This window comes from Harpia harpyja, chromosome 12, assembly GCF_026419915.1.
Source record: "Harpia harpyja isolate bHarHar1 chromosome 12, bHarHar1 primary haplotype, whole genome shotgun sequence".
In the NCBI taxonomy this organism is placed as follows: domain Eukaryota; kingdom Metazoa; phylum Chordata; class Aves; order Accipitriformes; family Accipitridae; genus Harpia; species Harpia harpyja.
The window spans coordinates 39885739-39904439 of NC_068951.1; the positions used below are offsets into that span (position 1 = coordinate 39885739).

At 42.6% G+C, this 18701-nt stretch overlaps 1 protein-coding gene across 2 annotated transcripts in view; it reads left to right on the top strand.

Annotated features, from left to right (window-relative positions):
- The window catches only part of MECOM (MDS1 and EVI1 complex locus), a 345547-nt gene that overhangs the window by 142021 nt on the left and 184825 nt on the right, over window positions 1-18701 (top strand). For both annotated transcript variants that reach the window (XM_052804152.1, XM_052804154.1), the window contains exon 2: window positions 11761-12110. In XM_052804152.1, coding sequence (XP_052660112.1) covers window positions 11761-12110 — 350 coding nt within the window. The remainder of the gene's footprint in view (window positions 1-11760; window positions 12111-18701) is intronic.

The following is an 18701-nucleotide window of genomic DNA, read 5'->3' on the forward strand; positions in this document are numbered from 1 at the left end:
AGTGGAATAAATTACATTAACTGTAAAGAAAGTTAACTGCTAATATATATCAATAAATATCTACAAAATGTTTGAGGCTTTGACCAGGAAGCCATGTAAAATAAACTGTAGTCCTACTCTTTTTCTTTCCTTTTTTTTTTTTTTTTTTTTAAAGTCAAAATAGATCTAACTGATGTTAACTGTTTCACAGCAGGGGTCTCGTTCTGGTTTCACACTGGTGTCACTGTTGATTTTGGAGGGGGGATGTGATCAGAATAAGGACTGTCACTCCTCCCGCCTTACAACGGGCTACTGGTGCTACGAGAACACTTAGCATTTCCATACTGTCCTGCTTTGCATCTTCAAAGCACTGGGGAGAGATGAGCTATTCACCATGGGGCTCATCTGAGTCAAATGAGATAATATGATCCCGTAGAAGAAACGGGAAACCCAAGAGGGAATGGGAGAGTTTGTTACTGGATATTTTTTAAAAAAAAGCAACTGAGCGTGCAGTGTCAGAGCTACTAGTTCCCGGTATAAGCAAAGGCCTCCATGGTTTGATAGACCAGGGAGGCAAGAGCTCAGGAGATCTTTCCTTTTAGTCCTTTGTGTGCTGAAATATCTTCTCGATTCTTTTTTTAACTAGCTGGTCTTGGAAAACTCTGGTCTTTGCTGGTCAAAAACTCCCCAATGGTTTCTGTGTCTGTAATATCTCTGTCTGTGAAGCTTTGGCTTGCGTGGAGGACTCCAAACACAAGACAAGGGCACCGTTGGCAGTTGGGGTCCTGGTCCCCAAGAGCTGCAGGGGAAAGGTTTTCCCTGTGAGAACAGCAATGCAGATGGATGTAACCAATTTTGTTCTTTTTCCTCCAAAGAAAGAGGAAAAGGTGTGAACAGAGTGAGGTGTTACTCTGCGTCCAAGTGAAGGTGCAGCAAAGGGTATTTTTTGGCTGAGGTTGCAAATACTTGTTAAAGAGGGAACAGGCACCTCCCGGCGTTGGCTGCGGACCACCAGCAGGGGAGAGAAGCAAGAGTGGAAAACTCTTAGATAGTGTTGAAAACCTCAAAGCAGTCAAGCCACAGAGAGCTTACCCTTCAGAGACGTGCTAGGTAAAAATACAGCCAGACAAACACTCTTGGAGAAGTTTCTAAATTGCAGAAGGAACAATTTTATAGGAAAGAGGTGACAACATCCTGGATTTGCCTAATTTCTGCAAACACTTTTCCTTTTAAAACAAGTCTCCTGATTGCTCAGCAAAACTCTCAAAGCTGTAATATTTAGGGTCTGGATTTTATTTTTTTTTTAACTTTTCTGAATGTTTTCCTTTTCATGATTTTTTGGTAACAACATGGAAAAGAAAATGAAGCGGTTCCGAGAAAAGTGGGAAGAGAAAGAAATGGGAGAGAGTGGAGGGAAAACGAAGGAGGTTTTGGGGGAAAAACTAGCCTCTGTTTTTCAAACACCTTCCCATGGCAGAGGATGCAGACAGGGCACGGGGAGGGAGATGTGGTCGCTGGCAGTGAGGCAATGCAACATCCTTCAGCCGGGCTGAAGGAACGCACAAAGCACCGTGGCAGTGGAAGTGCCGGGCCCTTGTTTTATCTCTGTATGGGTGGTTTGGTTGCAAAAAGCCTAGCCTTTCCCCCTGTCCCCTTATACAAAGGCCAAGGAAAACAATTGCTACAAATCCTTGTAGCTCATCACACTCTCATGTATGCCATGCTTTCTAGAAAAAATAAACTGTCTTAGAAAGGCAATGGAGAATTGTAAGTGTATTGAATGGGTGTAGTTTTCTTTTGCCTCTGTCCTTGTTTAAAGTTATACTGCCATGGACTCTGGGGCTTGCTGTAGGTCAGCAAGTAGCTTTTTCCCAGTTGTGTTTGGACGCCTGCAATAAATGCTATCAGTTTCATGGACAAACCTTATCTGCATCACCGCTGGAATTATCATTTCATTAGTCACTGGCAGAAGTCCCACTGACTTTAAGATCCCCCATAAATCCCAAGTTTGCTGGGACAGACCTGCCTTCCGAAATGTGCCGGGAAACACAAATATATTTTATTGATCATAAATATTTTGTTGATATTAAAAATGAACAAGTGCTTATTTAAAATATATGGCTGGGACAGGTAGAATTTGGTTTGTCAGAACAAACTTTGGAAGTGTTCGGAGGAATGGGCAGTGTCTGGAGTAAAGGGAAAGCGGAATCAGTGGAGATAATGTAGATAAATCAGTTCAGAATGCTTTTTTGCTGGAAAAATGAATGATTCTTGCACTCTGAAAACACGTATATGTTGTGTTGAGTGAGATACCAATGAGAAGAACTTGTGAAAGCTGTGTGTGCTAGCCAAGGAGCTAGGTTTCATGGAGTCAAATGGGAAAAAATTGTCATCTATGTCTTGGAATAATCCCACCCAAAACAATGCTCTCATGCAGGAATTAAACTGTTCTTCCATATGATGAAATAAAACTGTCCCAAAGGTTTTTCTTTGTAAAAAATATGATTGCTTTACTCATCCAAACAGGCTGGATATAAACATATACAGAATGAGGCAGAATACACCCGCACATGTAACATGAAGTATAGTTGCTCTTAATATTCATGATTTTCCAATCAGCTAAGTACATCCTACTTGTTACTGGGTGACCTTGTGGAGATATAACTACAGCACATGCTGCTGAGAAGTCACTTGCAGGAAAAATTGTGGCCTTGTATCTCCTCGAAAACAAATGCTGGAAACCAGTCTTGCCAGACCTTGAGTTTTTGAAGTGGACAGTATTGTAGGATTAATTATTCAATACTTTTCCTGATTAGTATTTGTTATGAGTACTTCTGTTAGCGTTTCAAGGACTTAACTACAGTGTATCACGTCACTCAAATATAATAAAGACTCTCTCAGTGTAATTGCATAATTAAAAAGCTGTCTGGTTGGTGGTACAAAACCTTCTGTCCCGGCTGTACGGCAGCTTGGTTTTCCAGAGGCAACTACCCGAAACTCCAGTCCTCCCTGAAATATGTGGGTATAGCATGCAAATGGGTACATCATTGGTACCGGGCTGTGTCCACTGGGCCTTCTCCGATAATCCCTTAGGTCCTGCTTTTATCCCCATCTGCCTTCTCCCCACTGGTCCATGTCCTGTACTCTTCCCAAGCGGAGTACAGGCAGGGCAACCCTTTGGGATTCAGGCAGGGCAGATCCCCTCCCCGACGGTTTCCCCAGGGCCTTTTTTGCCATGATGGTGTGAATATACAGGCATGAGAGAGGTGATGGGGTGGCCAAGCCTTCACCGATTTTTTTTTTTTTTTTTTTTCTTTTAAACCTATTGATGCTTAGAGTGAGAATTGCTCAGCTTCCCAAGGCAGTTGCATGGGTGTGTGTAGGCTAGTGCTGAAGTGGCTGCTGGCAGGAAGGGGTTAAATTCCTTTTTATTTGTAATGCGCTTTTGAAACAAAACTTCATGACCTGGCTTTTTTTCCTTCTTTTTCTTTTTTTTTTTTTTTTTTCTTTCCAAGTGATTATACTTTGCTGTATTATAAGGGAGTGAATGCATTTGTGTCTCAGGCCCGTACTCTACCAGATACTGACATGTTCAACATCTCCCGTGGTTTACCAAACACATCAGGGATGTGGACCTCCCTCTGTTTTCTCATTATGCCAAATAATGAAATGTGGAAATAATTCTAATCCTTTCTTCTGGTTGTGCTGTACCTCTGAAAATATGATAAACTCAATCCAATTAAAAGTCATTACCTCTACAAGGCTCAGTCTCTATCTATAACCTTTGTTTTATAATTCACTCTGTTATCTGTCTTCATTATAATTTGGTAGAATAGTCATCTTTTATTACTGCTTTCTGTTAGAAAGAGGCATGTGATTTCCAGTGCTACTTTGTGACACATCTCAGTTTAAAACAGTAAAGGTCTACTAATGAGTAAAAAGAAGTTCAGTTACACTGATTTATTACATTGAGATAAAGTTTCATTTGCGTTGATTATAATACTGTAGGTTTAAGTAATTGTTTTGATTTAAAAATATTCTTTTACAGCAATGGTTTTTTACCATGTCAGGGACTGTTAAAGTGCATTACCTTTTCTGTCTTACCCTAGTTGATACAGATTTAGTTAAATTTTGTTCCCAGTTAGTATTTTCTATATGTAAGTGGCTGATCTCACTAATTCACATTTAACCTTCCCGGCCTGAGTTTTCTCCTAAGCACGTTGGCTTCTCGTGCCATGTCGGTGTGAGAATATATGTCATGTTTACCATTATGGCAATTGAACAATGAACAAAAGCTGGTTCCTCTAATGCATTTTCCTCCCTTAGCAGCGACCAGTACTCAGGGCTCAAAATATCAAGGCAGATTTTTTTTTTTTTTCCCTTGGGTCTACTCCATACAGAGAGTCACGAAGGGCATTAGTGAGTATGTGTTAGCTGCTGCAGCTCCATTCAGTTGAAATATTTTACAAAGATACAAATTTAACCTATTAGTTAGAGTTTCAGCATGCTTTGGGCTGCCTCCCAGCCACCGTGGAGCTCTACAGGCTCCTTGCTAGCTGCAGATGCGGCCCTCAGTGTATCAAACCCTACAGCTGGCGTTTCCCTCTTCTCTTACCCCCTGCTCTGTGTAACCCAGAAAAGATTCTGAAAGTCAAATATATATTTATTCCATTGAGGAAACTTTATCAACCAGCACCAAAGTTTATTGGCACTAGCTAGTGATATAATGGGTAGTTTAAACCCTGCTAACTGTGAATAATTTTTCAGCGTTTTTTATGATTGCAGTAGACTCTAACAGACCAGAAGTACAGATAACATAAATATTTCTACCAGAGATGATTGTACTGGAACTATAAATAAAATTAGACTTAACTTGTAAATAAATTCAGTGCGTGCCAGCCAACATTTATAATTCTTTGTTGCTGTATGTAATACAGTAATTTATATGGAAAGTGCACAGGAACGCAAGCGGCCAAATTTTGCTTTTCAGTTATGCAGGTGCAACTTCCTCCGACATCAAGGAGAGCGGCTCCCGTGCAAATGAAAGTAGAATTTGACCCACAGTCTCTCAGTGCTGGACCCTAATTAAAAGCCAGCGTCTGGTCCACATCAGATGCTTTTGACTGTGTTACTCAATTAGACATGAATGACACTAGACAGAGCACTAAACACTACTAGTTATTGTAGGGGCTGATAGTGAGAATTGCCAGAGACAACGGGGAGGGCCCTATGTGGTTACTATATTATGACTTTGCTGGTCTAGTACCAACACTTGGCAATGCTGAAATTATCCTCTTGCAAAGGCCCGACGCTCATGAGTGTGTGTAACTTCGCTTCTCGCTCGCCTGTGGACAGGTTTCTCCCCAGTACTTGGTGCTCATCCTACCATCAGGAGCTCACTTCTGCTCCCACTATGAGCCTTTTGTTTCAGGGTTATTTTCTGCAGACGCAATAATTTTAAGAAGCAAAAGCTGCTTCTGGTGCAAGGAAGGGTTTTAATTTGTCTTGTGAATTATCTGTACTGTTGTTACTGATGTGCACCTTGCCGTGAGGCACAGACAGAAGCTACCAGCAGCCCTAGGCCCTTCGCACGGGGTGCTCCAGCGGTGATCCAAACTGAGCTCCCTTTCCATTTCACATAGATACTGCAGCCCACAGTACAGCACCGTGCAAAGTTGGTGATTTTTATACTCCAGCCCCAAAGCATGCTGTGCTCAGGCTGCCTCCGGCTGCCTTTTTCTCCTGCCTTTGTCTGTGCAGCTTTTCCTACAACTCCCTCTTCTGCCGGCACCGCAGAAGGGTTTGCTCGGTGCGGCTCAGGGAGACTTTGCCGAGCGTACAAATGCCCTTTGCGATCTGCAGCGTCACGAGCACAAAGGGAAAACTGAAATCTGGGCACCACATTTCCCTCTCATTTTGTTACATTAACGTCAATCTGAAGAAATTCGAGCAACTTTGGCTAACTCCAGGACAGACACTGATCTCCTTTATTCGTTGGTGGAAGTCTAAAGTAATTACTTTGGATTTAACAGTTGCGTAAGAGAAATCAGAATCTGGCCTCTGGGGCCACCACACGGGTGCTTTGGTCCCCCTTGCTCTTGTTGCGTGGTCCATGAGCATGGTTTTCAGGGTTGGACGTTTTGAGTGTGTTCAGGACAGCTTTCATTTTCTCATGCTTGTGTTAGGGTCAAGTAATAACAAGTATGCAAAATACCTGTGCATTTGAAGGCTAATGTTTGTGAAAGTATTTTTCCTTGGTAATTGATGTAATGATTCAAAAGTGCTTTGAGCACCATGTTTATCTTGCCTTGCTTGTAATCTCTTTTGCTGTACAACCAAACTTTCTGTCTGTAAAACAGTTTTTCTCTCTTGTTAGTTTTATGATTTTTACCTAACTGGGAATTACTGGCTCTATTCTGTTTAGAATCTAATCTCATTTGAATAGGTCTGCCTGATGCTTTTCACAACGGGGTCCTGCCTGGGGCCCCCAGACTGTGTTATGACACAAATAATGATAAATAATCATCATTAGGTCCAGCTCCACAGAACAGTTCTGTGAACAGGGAGTGGCACAAGCCAGTTTCAGGTACATTAACTGATAAAATGTTCAAGTAGAGTAATGTAGCTTTTGGCTAGAGTCCCTTCTGTGCCTGGAGATAGTAATCCAATCTCTGCATGTTTCTAAAGCTAAGGATCCTTCTCTGTTTCTTCTCTAGAGGATGTAAAAGTGGCCCCCTCTGAGCCATGCCTACCTGGTGCGGTACTGTCAGGTGGCTCTCATTTAGTTCACCACTGGTTATATGCTCCTTTTGAAGCTAATGGGTTTTCTTCTCTTAATTTTCTGCTTTTCCTCACCTCTTGTGTTCTAGACTGATGTGGATATATTTTGTAATCAATCAGTCCCTGCCTGTTACAGTTTTTTTCTTTAATACTTGTTCAAACAGAAATTCAGATAAAGGTGTCCCATTTGTATGCAACAGGAAATGCCTGCCTCCTTTTCAGATATCCTTGCAAATATTCCATGCTGATTTCCTCAGCGCTGAATAGAAATGCTAAGTCAAACAAATATAAATGCTCCCTGGTCTCATTCAAGGATCCGATTCAGGGCTTTGTGGTACGTTCAGGTCCACCCTCACTTTACGTGGGAGAAGGGACTAATTCACCCTCTCCTACTACGTTCCCCCAAAGCCTTCATTAATGCATCCTCGCCAAAGGCTCGTGTCAGGCATGGTCAACAGAAGTAGCGGAGCTCAAAGTTCCTGACATGTGATGGACTTCTCCGATTGAACAGACCCAGGTCTTTCCGACGTCTAGTCTTTGGGGCTAGGGGTCATCTTTCTTACCTTCAAGAAGTCGCAGGCATGAACCTGTGTGTATCTTCTCATTGCAAAGAGCCACTTCCACATTTATCTCAGCTCTTACTTTATCCTGCTCAGAAGATGAGGGCATTAGAAACACTTCTGAAGTAGGCTCTCTAGATGCTTTTGCTTCCAGCCTACCTTTTTCATCCAGAGTAATCAGCCATCCAGCTTATGATTAAGTCACTAGTGGCCACGTGCGTGACTCCAAGTGCCGAGAACCGGATTTATGTGCTGGAAGGTTTATCAGTCAATAGTTGCTTTGGGAATGCATATCCTCAGGCGCAAATTGCCTGAAGAAAGGGAGAATGGATAGTCTGTATGGATACATTTCTATTTGTTAGGGGTGGCTTTGGGTCTGGAGATCTGGATGCAGACTTGATCCCTGGAGGACTTTGTGTGAACTTTGAGTTGAAGACCACCCAGAAATGTTGATACGTGTAACGGGCTAGCGCATCCCCTTGACGTGAGATGCCATTGTGTGGCATTTCAGCTGCAAAAAGGCATGGTTTCATTGAATGCGTGGCCCAGCATGCTTTTGAAAACAGCACACCTTTGCCTTGCTAGCAATCACAGGCAGCGGAAAGCGGTTTGGGTTGCGTTCAGCAACCTCTGCCTCCCTCCGTCGTTAGGGCCTCCTACCTAATTGCTCTTGGAGAGGAAGAGCGTGCTGAACTGCTAAGAAACATCCGAATGGAAGGAAGTCCTCTCCTCCTCCCAGCCACGCAGAGAAACCCTCTCGGTCTCAAAACGACCCCAGGTCCTGGAGTTACGGCGGTAGCTTTGGCACATTGCTCTCCCGGCCTCATCAGGCACATCCCCAGCACGAAGCCACATGGATTCTTTCCTGCTGGCATGCAAGGTTGTGTCAAAAGTGCAAACGCAGGTGTCCACCCTGGTCTCTTAGTAGCAATTAACCTTTTCTCCTGGGTTTCCTTTGAAGCTTGCTCATGTTTTTATTGTAAAATAACGGTGAAGAATTTTATGGAGGCTAATATCTAAGCTTCCACATTACCTAATCTCATCTGTTCCCTTATCAGGGGCCCCAATTTTTATTTCATCCTATTTCTAGTGGGGATAATTATTGGGCTTTAAAGAAGCCATCTTGAATTTCAAAACTGCAATGCTATCTGTGCGAACGATTTGCAGTTCACTGGGAAAACGATGCTTATCAGCACAGTCCCTGTGTCTAATTCTAACCTTACAAAGATTTTCTATCCGTCAATATCCCACGGTTTTGCTGGAAGTCCCTCTGATCCATGTGGGTGTAAATTTTAAGGGAAATAGTCCCACACCCTTTGAAAATGAAGACCAGATCCTTGGTTCATGTACATTGATTTTAATATAGCTCCGTCTATCATTAATTTCACAAATATGTCTTAATGGCCTTCCTGTCTCTTGGTCAGTTGTAATTCAACTTCTTGTTTATTTTGAGGTTTTAAAATATATTTTTGCTAGAACACGTTGCTATTTCAGGCAGAATAATATTTCAGTAATCCGTTTTACCCACACTGTTAGGGCTTTGGGGCATATAGGCATATTATATTTTCCAGAGCTTTCAAACTGAAAGCCCGTGTTTAACGACGACATCGGGTGTGGCTGCTGGAAATCAAAGGAGGCACAATAGACCCAGCAAATGGACTTGTCTCCCTGCCAGGCTTCCAGAGGCCAATTTATCAGCTGCAGGTTTGACCCTATATGGCTAAAAACGAGTGTAGCCAGAATGACTGAGATAAGTATAACCGAGGCTTTTGAGTCTGTGAGAGAGAAATTAAACTGGACTGTCCCTGGGGGAGAAGAAACATCTGTAAAGCCGTGCTTGCTAAATGTTTAAGGCTCAGCTTGTGCTGGCTCACGGGCAGGCGCTGCTGGCGAGTGGGGCTGAGGAAGGTGGCCTTTTGGGGAAAGGCACAGAGCAGGCCATTGCTTGCTGTGACTTAAACAATTTGGCTGAGCTGCTTCGTCGTTTGGTGGAGGAGAGGCGAGCATGGCTGTGGGACACAGGGAGAGCCTTGGTTTTATGGGGCACTGCTTGGTGGGATGGGGACAATGGCAGTGACTGTGTGAGATGGGCTTTTTAAGGAGTTTGAGTGTCAGGCACCCAGCTGTCATGGAAAATCAGTAGGATTTAGATGCCTGAAGTTTTTAAACCCCCCCTTCCAGTGAGCCATGTGCTTATCATCATCCAGATCACTTTCCTTGTGTGATTTCTCTTCCTGCACCCTGTGTGTATACATGGGTTAGGGTTTTTTTCCTATTTCAAAACGAGCTGAAGTCTTTTAGGCAGGACTGCAATCGAAACAGTTGGGGGAAGACATCTGAACCGGAGCGAGCCTGCCCTGGGTGGATGCAGCATCACTGCTGGCCCATGAAGTCAGGAAGCACATCGGAGTTTTGGGGATGCTCAGGAGGCACGGAGCAGCCTCTCTCACCCGTCCTACCATGCTAGAGCAAAGCTGTGTTTGGGGGCAGCAGCAATGCCGCGGTGTAACAGAGGTGGCTGCTAAGGGGGTCATCTCAGTGCAGGGCAAGGTGAATGGTGGCATCCAGGTGGAGCTGTGTCTCTACCCTTTTCATGTCTTCTTTCCTGTCCCTTGGCATCGAGGTTGAGTTTTGCTGTGGATGGGAAAGTACGGGCATGGGCTCAGAGGTGCTAGGCACAGAGTAAGCTCTCTGCACCGGTGCTTTCACGAACCCTTGAGCATCTTTGCTAAACTCGGCACCGCTGAGCTATGACAGACAGGATTTCTGAAACATAAGTGATGGAAAATCCCTCTGTGTGTCCTTCTCAGCTAAATGGTGGAGTCAGTCAAGATTTTCTACTCAGAGCGCCAGGTATTAGAAAAGTGACAAACTAATCAATATTGGGTTCAATCGTTAAAGTGCAGGGAGAGTCTGCCAAACCAGAGGCCGAGGCAACGGGTAGCTGAACTTTCTTGTGACATGTATGAGGTCATAGCCAGTGCCACATAAAAGAAAGAAAAACAGTTCATGGCTGTGAATAAATTGCTCACAGATGAAGAATCCAGTTTGCCAGTCATGTGATGGGAGCAATCTATTCAAATGATTTGTTATGTCCCAGTGTTTGTCTTAGGCAGTACCAGAAGCATGAAAGTACAGATATAAAACTGTGAGATAATATGTAACAAAGATGTGAGAGATAATGGGCTATGACCAGTTTCCAGTGGAAAAGGCATACGGTGCTAATCTACCATGGATAGTTTCTTAAATGAGCAAGAAATTGAAAGAACATTTTAAAGTTTCCTGTTTCTTCACTGAAACTGAGTCATTCTGAATGCCAAGCCCAGCGTAACACTTTAATTTCTGGGCCAACCATATTATGCAAATATCCTCATGCTCAGATCTTAAATACCTGATCCCTCAACTTAATTCCTTGGAGAATAGTATTCTCGCCTCCTATTTAGGTTAGAATTAAGTGGAATGTGTTCTGGTGTGTAGGAAAAGTACAGTATCACTAATAAAGTTAAATGAATGTAAATAATTAAGAAGTTTTTTGGTTAGTTTGTCTTTTTGCTCCTTTTGCGTGTATTATTGGGTTGAGTACTGTATTGCTGGTGCAGCTAAAGCCCCTGCTGAAGTCACTCAGAGTTTTTTGAGTAAAAGGAATTTACAATCAGCCTTACATTTTGAGCTGTCAAAAAAAGTGAGTTTTTCTTTTCTTTTTTTTTTCTTCTTGTTTGCTGGCTAAGTCCCAAAGATGAAGGTTTTTTTTTGTTTTTGTTTTTTTTTTTTAAATGTGTTTTGGATCTGCCCCGGGTTTTTTTGCAACCGTAAGAGGAGAAGGTTCATGTTTTCTATAAGGTGCTGTTTGGATCCTGAACTTATTTTAGACCATTGCGTTTCTTGGAGGTCAATGGTAAGACACTGATTTACATCAGCTGAAGTTCTTGCTAGGAGTTGTGTGGTAGGCTGGATCCTTTCCTCCAAAGACTAATTGGAGGCCATCAAACTTAATTTTGGCTACTTTAGGTTCAATCTGTCTCTCTGAAAGACCAGTAAAGCTTTCCTGCTTTTCACTTCACTTAGATTTCAGTTGTAACGTATAATGCTGGTTTTCAATTGTAATTTCAAAGGGTATGCAATGCAAAGCGCTATATCCGGACCAGATTGGACAATAGGGTGTGCCTGCATATACATCTGTATGTAATTCCCTCGCTTGTGTTCAATGATATAAACCACTTTTGATGTCAGGAATATTAAGAAACACTGTGTACCCCCAGGCCTGCAATAGGGAAAAGGCTCAGCTCCTTCCAGGGTGAGGCCCTGCTGCAGGACTAGTGATGGATGAAGGTGCCGCCCGCCTACCAAACTGTCCTCTCCATTTCATGTGCAGGCTGAAAGGGTTTCATATGCAAAATCTGTCAGAATATTTCAAATCCTACTGTTTGGCTTTATTTTCCAGGTGATGAATGTTTGTACGAAAGCTTTCCCGAAATTCCTTTGGAGGAAGTGCCAGAAGCTGATGGAGAGGCTGCAAACATCCAGTGTCCAACATCTGTCGGCATTCAAGAGCCATCTTCTCCAGCAACCTCCAGTGAAGGTTTCACACCAAAGGAGACCTCCCCTTACAAGGCTCCGATATACATTCCCGATGACATTCCCATTCCTTCAGAGTTTGAGCTCAGAGAATCCAACGTTCCTGGAGCAGGATTAGGGATATGGACCAAAAGGAAGATTGAAGCAGGGGAAAAATTTGGCCCTTTTGTAGGAGAGCAGCGGCCACACCTTAAAGATCCCAGTTACGGTTGGGAGGTAAGACACTGTACATTATTTCGGTCTGTTGAACTCTCTTGCATGTCTATAAGCACAGAAGTATTTGCAGAATTTGAGTCCTATCCTGCAGCAGCCAGGGGATATTTGTGTACACGGAGACTGCTTTGTGGCCTTTCGGGGCTTTCTGGACGGAAACAAGTGTAAATTAAAAAAGAAAAAAGGCAGGAATTATCGTTGCTCTTCATGCCTGAAATCTGTCTGGGTGGATATTGGCAGGTGATGCCTCTTTTGGGGAAAGAGAGGAAGAAGTTGCCTTGTTGGAACATTTCTGTATCATTTTTAGTCTGCTCTTGGACAGCCCTGCAGTACATCTGTGGGCGAGGCATTTGCAAACGACACTGCACTATCTGTTTGAAAAGAAACTGGGTGCTGCTTTCAGGGTTGTGAATCACCACTTTCTGTTGACAATGATTAGAATAGCCCTAAAATCTAGTATTGTGTGGCTAAAATTGCTATTGCAGAACGTTGTGCTACTCGGGGACTTTGAAAGCTGGGGGTTGATCCTGCTTCCATTTAATTTAATGGGAATTTTGCCATTCATTTGGTGAATGATGAATCATTTGGATGCTGGTGTCAAACCTAGCACACGTGGGGATGATGTGGCTCATGTTACTTCTGCGGATGCTCTGAGAAATGTTGCTTTTCCTGAAGGAGCTCTAAGGCCTCCTTTGCAAGTACAGCGGTTGCTTCTTGCTTTTCATGCCTCCGGGGGCAAGGTGTTTTCCTCGCTGTGATATCACCATGGACCTGGCTGAGCTGCGGGTCCGTGGTCAGGTCAGGGCTTTAGACCTCAAGTGCTGCATGTTGCCAGTTGTGTTATGGTGTAACAAAAGTTCTTGCACGGTTTTATTCATCATTTTAACAATGTGCTGTAGAAACAGAATGCAATCTCAGCTTTCCATCTGTACGTTTCCTTTGGTTTCTGATAAGGGGAGAAGTGCAGAGTTTGCATGGCTCTCCAGGGCCACAACTGACCTCTGGAGAGACGGGAGGTTCATTTTCCCAGGAAAAATGCAGTTTCACTGTGGAGCAGAGCCTTGCAGATATGGTGGAAAACAGAGGTTTGATTTGCTCTTAACTGTCCATAAATACTCGGTGAGTTCATTCCAAACTTTCCATGTAGTTGTTTAAATTCTTGTGAGACCTGTGACAATATGACAGAATAGTGTCAGGAGAAATTATAGACTTGGCAGCACTCTATCGAGTTAACAGACCCTGATGCAATATAATTGCTGGTGAGAAATCTTTATTATTTGAAAAAGGCACCAGGAAACCATAAAATCTGACCTTTAACCACACCACAATTAAGCTCAGATATTGATAACAGAAACTGGAACAAAACTGCTGATACATGGCTGTACTTGCAGGTTTAACATATTCCAAAATTAGGGTATTTTAGACTGGATCTTCAGGTGGCATAGTGCAGGATAGCCCCATTAAAATTGAGGAAAAAACCATCTTGATTTTCACAACCTTAGATGCTGATAATACGCTGCAATATTAGAGACTAGTTTTCCTGCTTAAAATATTTAGGGTTTTGGGGTCTACAAAATCCAGACAAGAAATGCATATCTTGATAATACTGGAAGCCCAGCTGGCAGATTGAATCCCTTTCAAGCTGCAGGACTCATGCCATTTGAACAGTGTTATGTATTTGGGACAGCTGGGGAGAAGCTATTGAAAACTCTTGGAGCAAAATCACACAAAATCAACGGTCGAGTCCCTCTGCAATTTGACCACTCATCTAGAAGTACTCTGCGGTGCTCAGGGGAGCTTGAAACAGATTATTCTTCCAACAAATGGGTTAAGCACATTTATTGTAATTGAAGGAAGACAAAGAAATGCTGGTTACCAGAGTTTACACAATGAGTAAAATGGCACATAGTGAAGGTTGAGGCTAAAGGACAGATGTGGGGCGACATGGTAGTGCTGGAGAAGAACTTACCAGTGCCCAGCCCAGCCCAGATGCTCATCATCGTGCTGCTCTGGAAGCCACCACTTTCTTGGACCTGTGCCTTGGGATAAAAAAGGGAGAAAGAAGCTGTTACTGGTGTGTGGGCTCAGGCAGTGTCAAAGGAAGCGTGGGATGGTGAGGGAAGGGTATCATTTGCTGAGGTTTAAGTATGGTCTTGGGAATTTAAGCTTTTTTGGTGTCAGTGGGGTTGTAACATTGCTAATGCTTGGGTACTTATTTAATTCTCTTGAATAGACTCCCCTGTGACTACAGAGAGGGTGATTAAGTTATTGGAAAAACCAATCTTTCCATTTTATCTGCATTTTTCTGAGTTTAAGGTGAAACACTGAATGTACAATGGTGCTTGACTTTCAAAGATGATGAAGGAAGAATGTCTTGTCAAGAAAATAATTAGCATAAACATATTAAAATATTTTTGGAAGGAAAACGCAACATCTTCCTCAGCAGTTTTCTGATGCTACATGTATTACTGATTTTGCTATGAAAGATTTGCTCCTTTTTTGCAATTGTTTAGGATTGCTAGGTAGCCTAGAGTCTTAAACTAGAAATTTTCAAACCAAAACCCTACATGCATGTTGCAGGGAAGAGTTTATAGCTACACACAAATTTGGATTGTAACTACATTTTTGGAAAGGATGTTTTTGTTCCCTTGCAAAAGGTTGTAATAGTTTTTGGGTATTTCCAGCTGCGGGATACTTCTGACTTCCAGTTTTTGTGACTGATGTCCATCTGAGTAGATACTAGGATTAGTCTGTAGTGGTCGGGAGAGAAGTGGAAGTTGGAGGAAACGCTGCTGTTAAATTTTGCAGCCAGGCAGTTGATGATAAAGAAAAATTTGCTGCAGAAGACTGAGGAATTTAATGGGGCCTGTTCCTACATTCCCCTATAGCAGGACTCCCTATGGCATCGATGCAGAGTTTTGTCAGAGCAAGTCCGAGAAAACAATGTCTATTGTGTCCATTCATATACTTCAGCCATAAAACACACTCTGGGACAAAGAGAATTTGTTGTGATATAGTTGTGCTTGGGTCATGATTAGAGTGCTGTAGACCAGTTTAAATGAAAAGCCATAAATTTGAATTTTATCTCATTTTGTAGGTCTAGAGCCGAGCATTATCTAATCAGGTATTGGTTAGCTAAAGTACAAATCGAACAGGGGGTCACCGGACAAGGGGAAAGGTCGAGCTTTTTTGCAGTTTGTCACCGAGGTTTTAGTATTTGCCGGCAGCCCGAATATCCGAGGGGGTCGGGAGGCTGTTGCTCAGTGGTTGTTTGAAAAGGGAAAATTGACTGCTTCTTAATCAACAAAGAAAACAAGCTTTTAAGGGATGGCAGTAATTTTTTTTAAACAAAAGCAAGGGAACAGAAATTTAGTGATTTCATCATGGTTCATGCCCTGCTATGAAAAACAACTGGGAAAGTATTTCAGAGAAAGCCTTTGAACAGGTCACCAAAGCGCATGCACCTATCTTCAACTGGCATCTTCTGGAGTACATCGAATATTCAAATTCAGGTCTTTTACTGCTATAGCAAACTCAAAGTCTCATTCATAGGGACAATTTCTTCACAGCTCTTTTTATCTTAAACTTTTATTTCTTTACTAGGAAGGCAAAACCAGGAGCAATAAACTCTAATAAATCAAACTTGTCACAGAAGTAAAAAATATTTTAGAACTTTATAAAGCAGCATATAATCTGTTTATAGAGCAGAGTATATTTTTATGTCATGACAGTGAGGCTGAAAAACATCTCAGATTAGGTAGAGTATGCTTGAGCTGATGCTATTACTTCTAAGTGGAAATTAGGAGGCCATTTGGCTATTTGTTTACTTCTCCTCTCACATTTTTGATGTGAGTCTTTGGGGAAATCTGCACAGCTTCCTAAAAATTGTTCTGGAGTACAGGCTTCCCACTGGTCTAGGGGGACTGGAACAGTTGCAATTTTAAGTTTCAATTCTGCACTCTTTGGCTTTCTTTTGGCATTTTTAAAATGTAAATTTAGGTTTATTTGAGATTCTGGGTTCTAGGTGTACCATCTGTCTTTTATGAAAATTAAATAATAAGTTACAAAATGTAAAGGTATAGGCTTTTAGAGTTGGAATCTAATGTATATGCTCCCAAACTCAGGTTGTAGCACCTAAACCGATAGCTTGGTTTTCTTGCTCTTAGCATCAGAAGACTTCCACTGTAATCAACGGGAGTTACTTACCAGCTGATTCCTCTCTGTGTATAGATGTTATCCCCTACCCCCTTAATTTTCTGCTGTTGTCTGACACTTTCACACTGCACTGACTTTTACAGACCAAATCTTGACCTTTCCTTGAATTGTTTTTAAGAGCATTAACATTCAAAGCAACTCCAGCACTCAACCAGGTGGTCGGAAAGCGGGGAAGTATAATGCAGATTTCTTGCCTACGTTTTCTCCTTGCGTATGGATTTCAGCAGTACAGGGATTCCAGGAAGCTTTGCAAAATTATTATTGAAGCAAAAGCAGGAATAAGAATGTGAGTTATTCTGTGATTTGGAATTAAAAAAGAATAACTTGTTTTATTGTTGGGGGGCGCGGGTGCTTTTTGATCAATACAAGACCAACCTAGTTTGCAGATAGCGTATTCCCCCCCAGGTCAACAGACCATCCACTTCTGGCAGCTGCAGGTGGGGGTGACATCCTTACCTTGTCTTCAATACATAGGTGATGTTTTATCCTATTTGGAGCTCAGCTTTGCAAGGCATAGAGCACTCTGGCTGAGCTCCAGCAAAGCACTTAGGCATGGCCTTATCATCAACGGGATTACCCAGGTGTTTCAGTTAAGCATGTGCTTAGCTGTTGTGTTAAGCTCTCTGTTAGGGACATAGTGTTCAGTGCCACATAGGATGGAGTTCATACCGTATATCTTGCCTGGGGTGAGTATGCACGAGGGTGCTTAAGACAGCCCCTCGAAAGTTGTGTGCAAAACCGGCATTACTTATGGTGCTGCTAATGTTACCAGTCTGAATTCTTCTGTTGTTTGCATCTGTGTCTTGTGGTGAGGCTGTGACTAAGTCAGATGCTACCACAGCTATAGGAGTCCTGTAGCAAGGCAGACGGATGCTTCAGGAGCAAAGTGTAGCTCTCGGAGGCAATGTCAGTTGTATACCCCAACCTGCTACCTGGCTGTTAACACCAGCTTTCTCCCTGCTCTGATGACAGACAGTTTATAATTACAAATGAGCAAACATCAGGTCCTTGAATAGCAAGATAGGAGCAGGTGGACTTGTCGTTCAGTTTGAATTAAATACATTAACAGCAAAGGGGAGCTGTTGGTCCTTTCAGTTGTTTCGTGTGGATGGAAGAGTGTTAGGATGTGGGGACAACACAGAGTAGTCTGCTGTTGTCTTTCTCTACTGTTCCTTACTTCCACTCTTCAATTCTCCTAATTCTTTGATTAACATGATTAAGCAGAGTCTCACATTGTGAGGTCGGTGGGACATGATGCTGTTTTTTTGGACTATGACCATACCCTTCCCTTGCTCAGGCAAAGCTGCTCACTGGAAGGGGAGCACGAACAAGATCTGCAAATCTCCCTCTTTGGCTCTATGATGGAGCTATTCTCAGAAAATGTTCAAAACTGTATTGCACAAAGTAGCCGCGAGGCTGTAGTGGCTGCCAGAAGGGAGGTGCCGCTTGCCCCCGTCCTGAGCCAGCTCTGGCACTGGGGCTGCTGCTCGCGGGGCTGACACGTCGCTGAGCCAACCCAAAGTCAATGTGGTGACAGCATCAGGAAGAGGTTTTTGGCCGGTGCAGGAGGCTGAGCGGGTGCTGGTGTGGCACGGCTGTGAAATCTCACATAAAACCTTTGTCTCAATTAAACCTGAAATGGTTTGTGTAGAATTGACTATTTCTCCACCCGTGGTGGATGGTCCACCATGTCCTTGACCCTGGGGGCAGGAAATCACCCATTTCATGGCACAGTCTAAAGCCACAGAAACCTCTCTGTAGGTCTGTGTATGTATTCCCCACAAAGTCACTGAGGTTTTAATTTAATCAGGAGGAGCATTAACTCCTGAGGGAAGCAGAGTGAAACCATAAAGGTCAAGTAGACTCAGAAGTAGGAGGGGGAGGAGGAAGTTTTGTTACCTTCTTCAGTGCAGAACTGGGGGGATGTTTCAGGAATTTGTATTTCTCTTCAAAATAAGGTGGTGGTTATTTACTCAAATGTGACCCAGGTAGATTTTATTTGAGTTCAGTAGCACTTTGTCCAAGCAAGTAATAGCACTAAATAAACTGAGAGAAAAGCTGACATTGGAGTAGATCTGTGAGATTATTAAAATACGAAGAAAAATAATTGTGAGGTATGCCAGATGTCCCTTTAGAAGACAAAACCTGTAAATTGAATTTAGCCATTAAGAAAGACAACATCAGAATGAAAAATAAAAAAGATAGAACTGAAAAGAATAATAATTGCATCTAATAGAATTGACAAACAATCATAATTCTTCCCATTAAATAAATACGTTATAAAAAATTTATTATGAAATGCCACATTATGCAAGCCAGGATTCAAAGATGAGTTCTTTGCATTAAGTACAGTAGATGCCATTAAGGAAAACAGTCAAT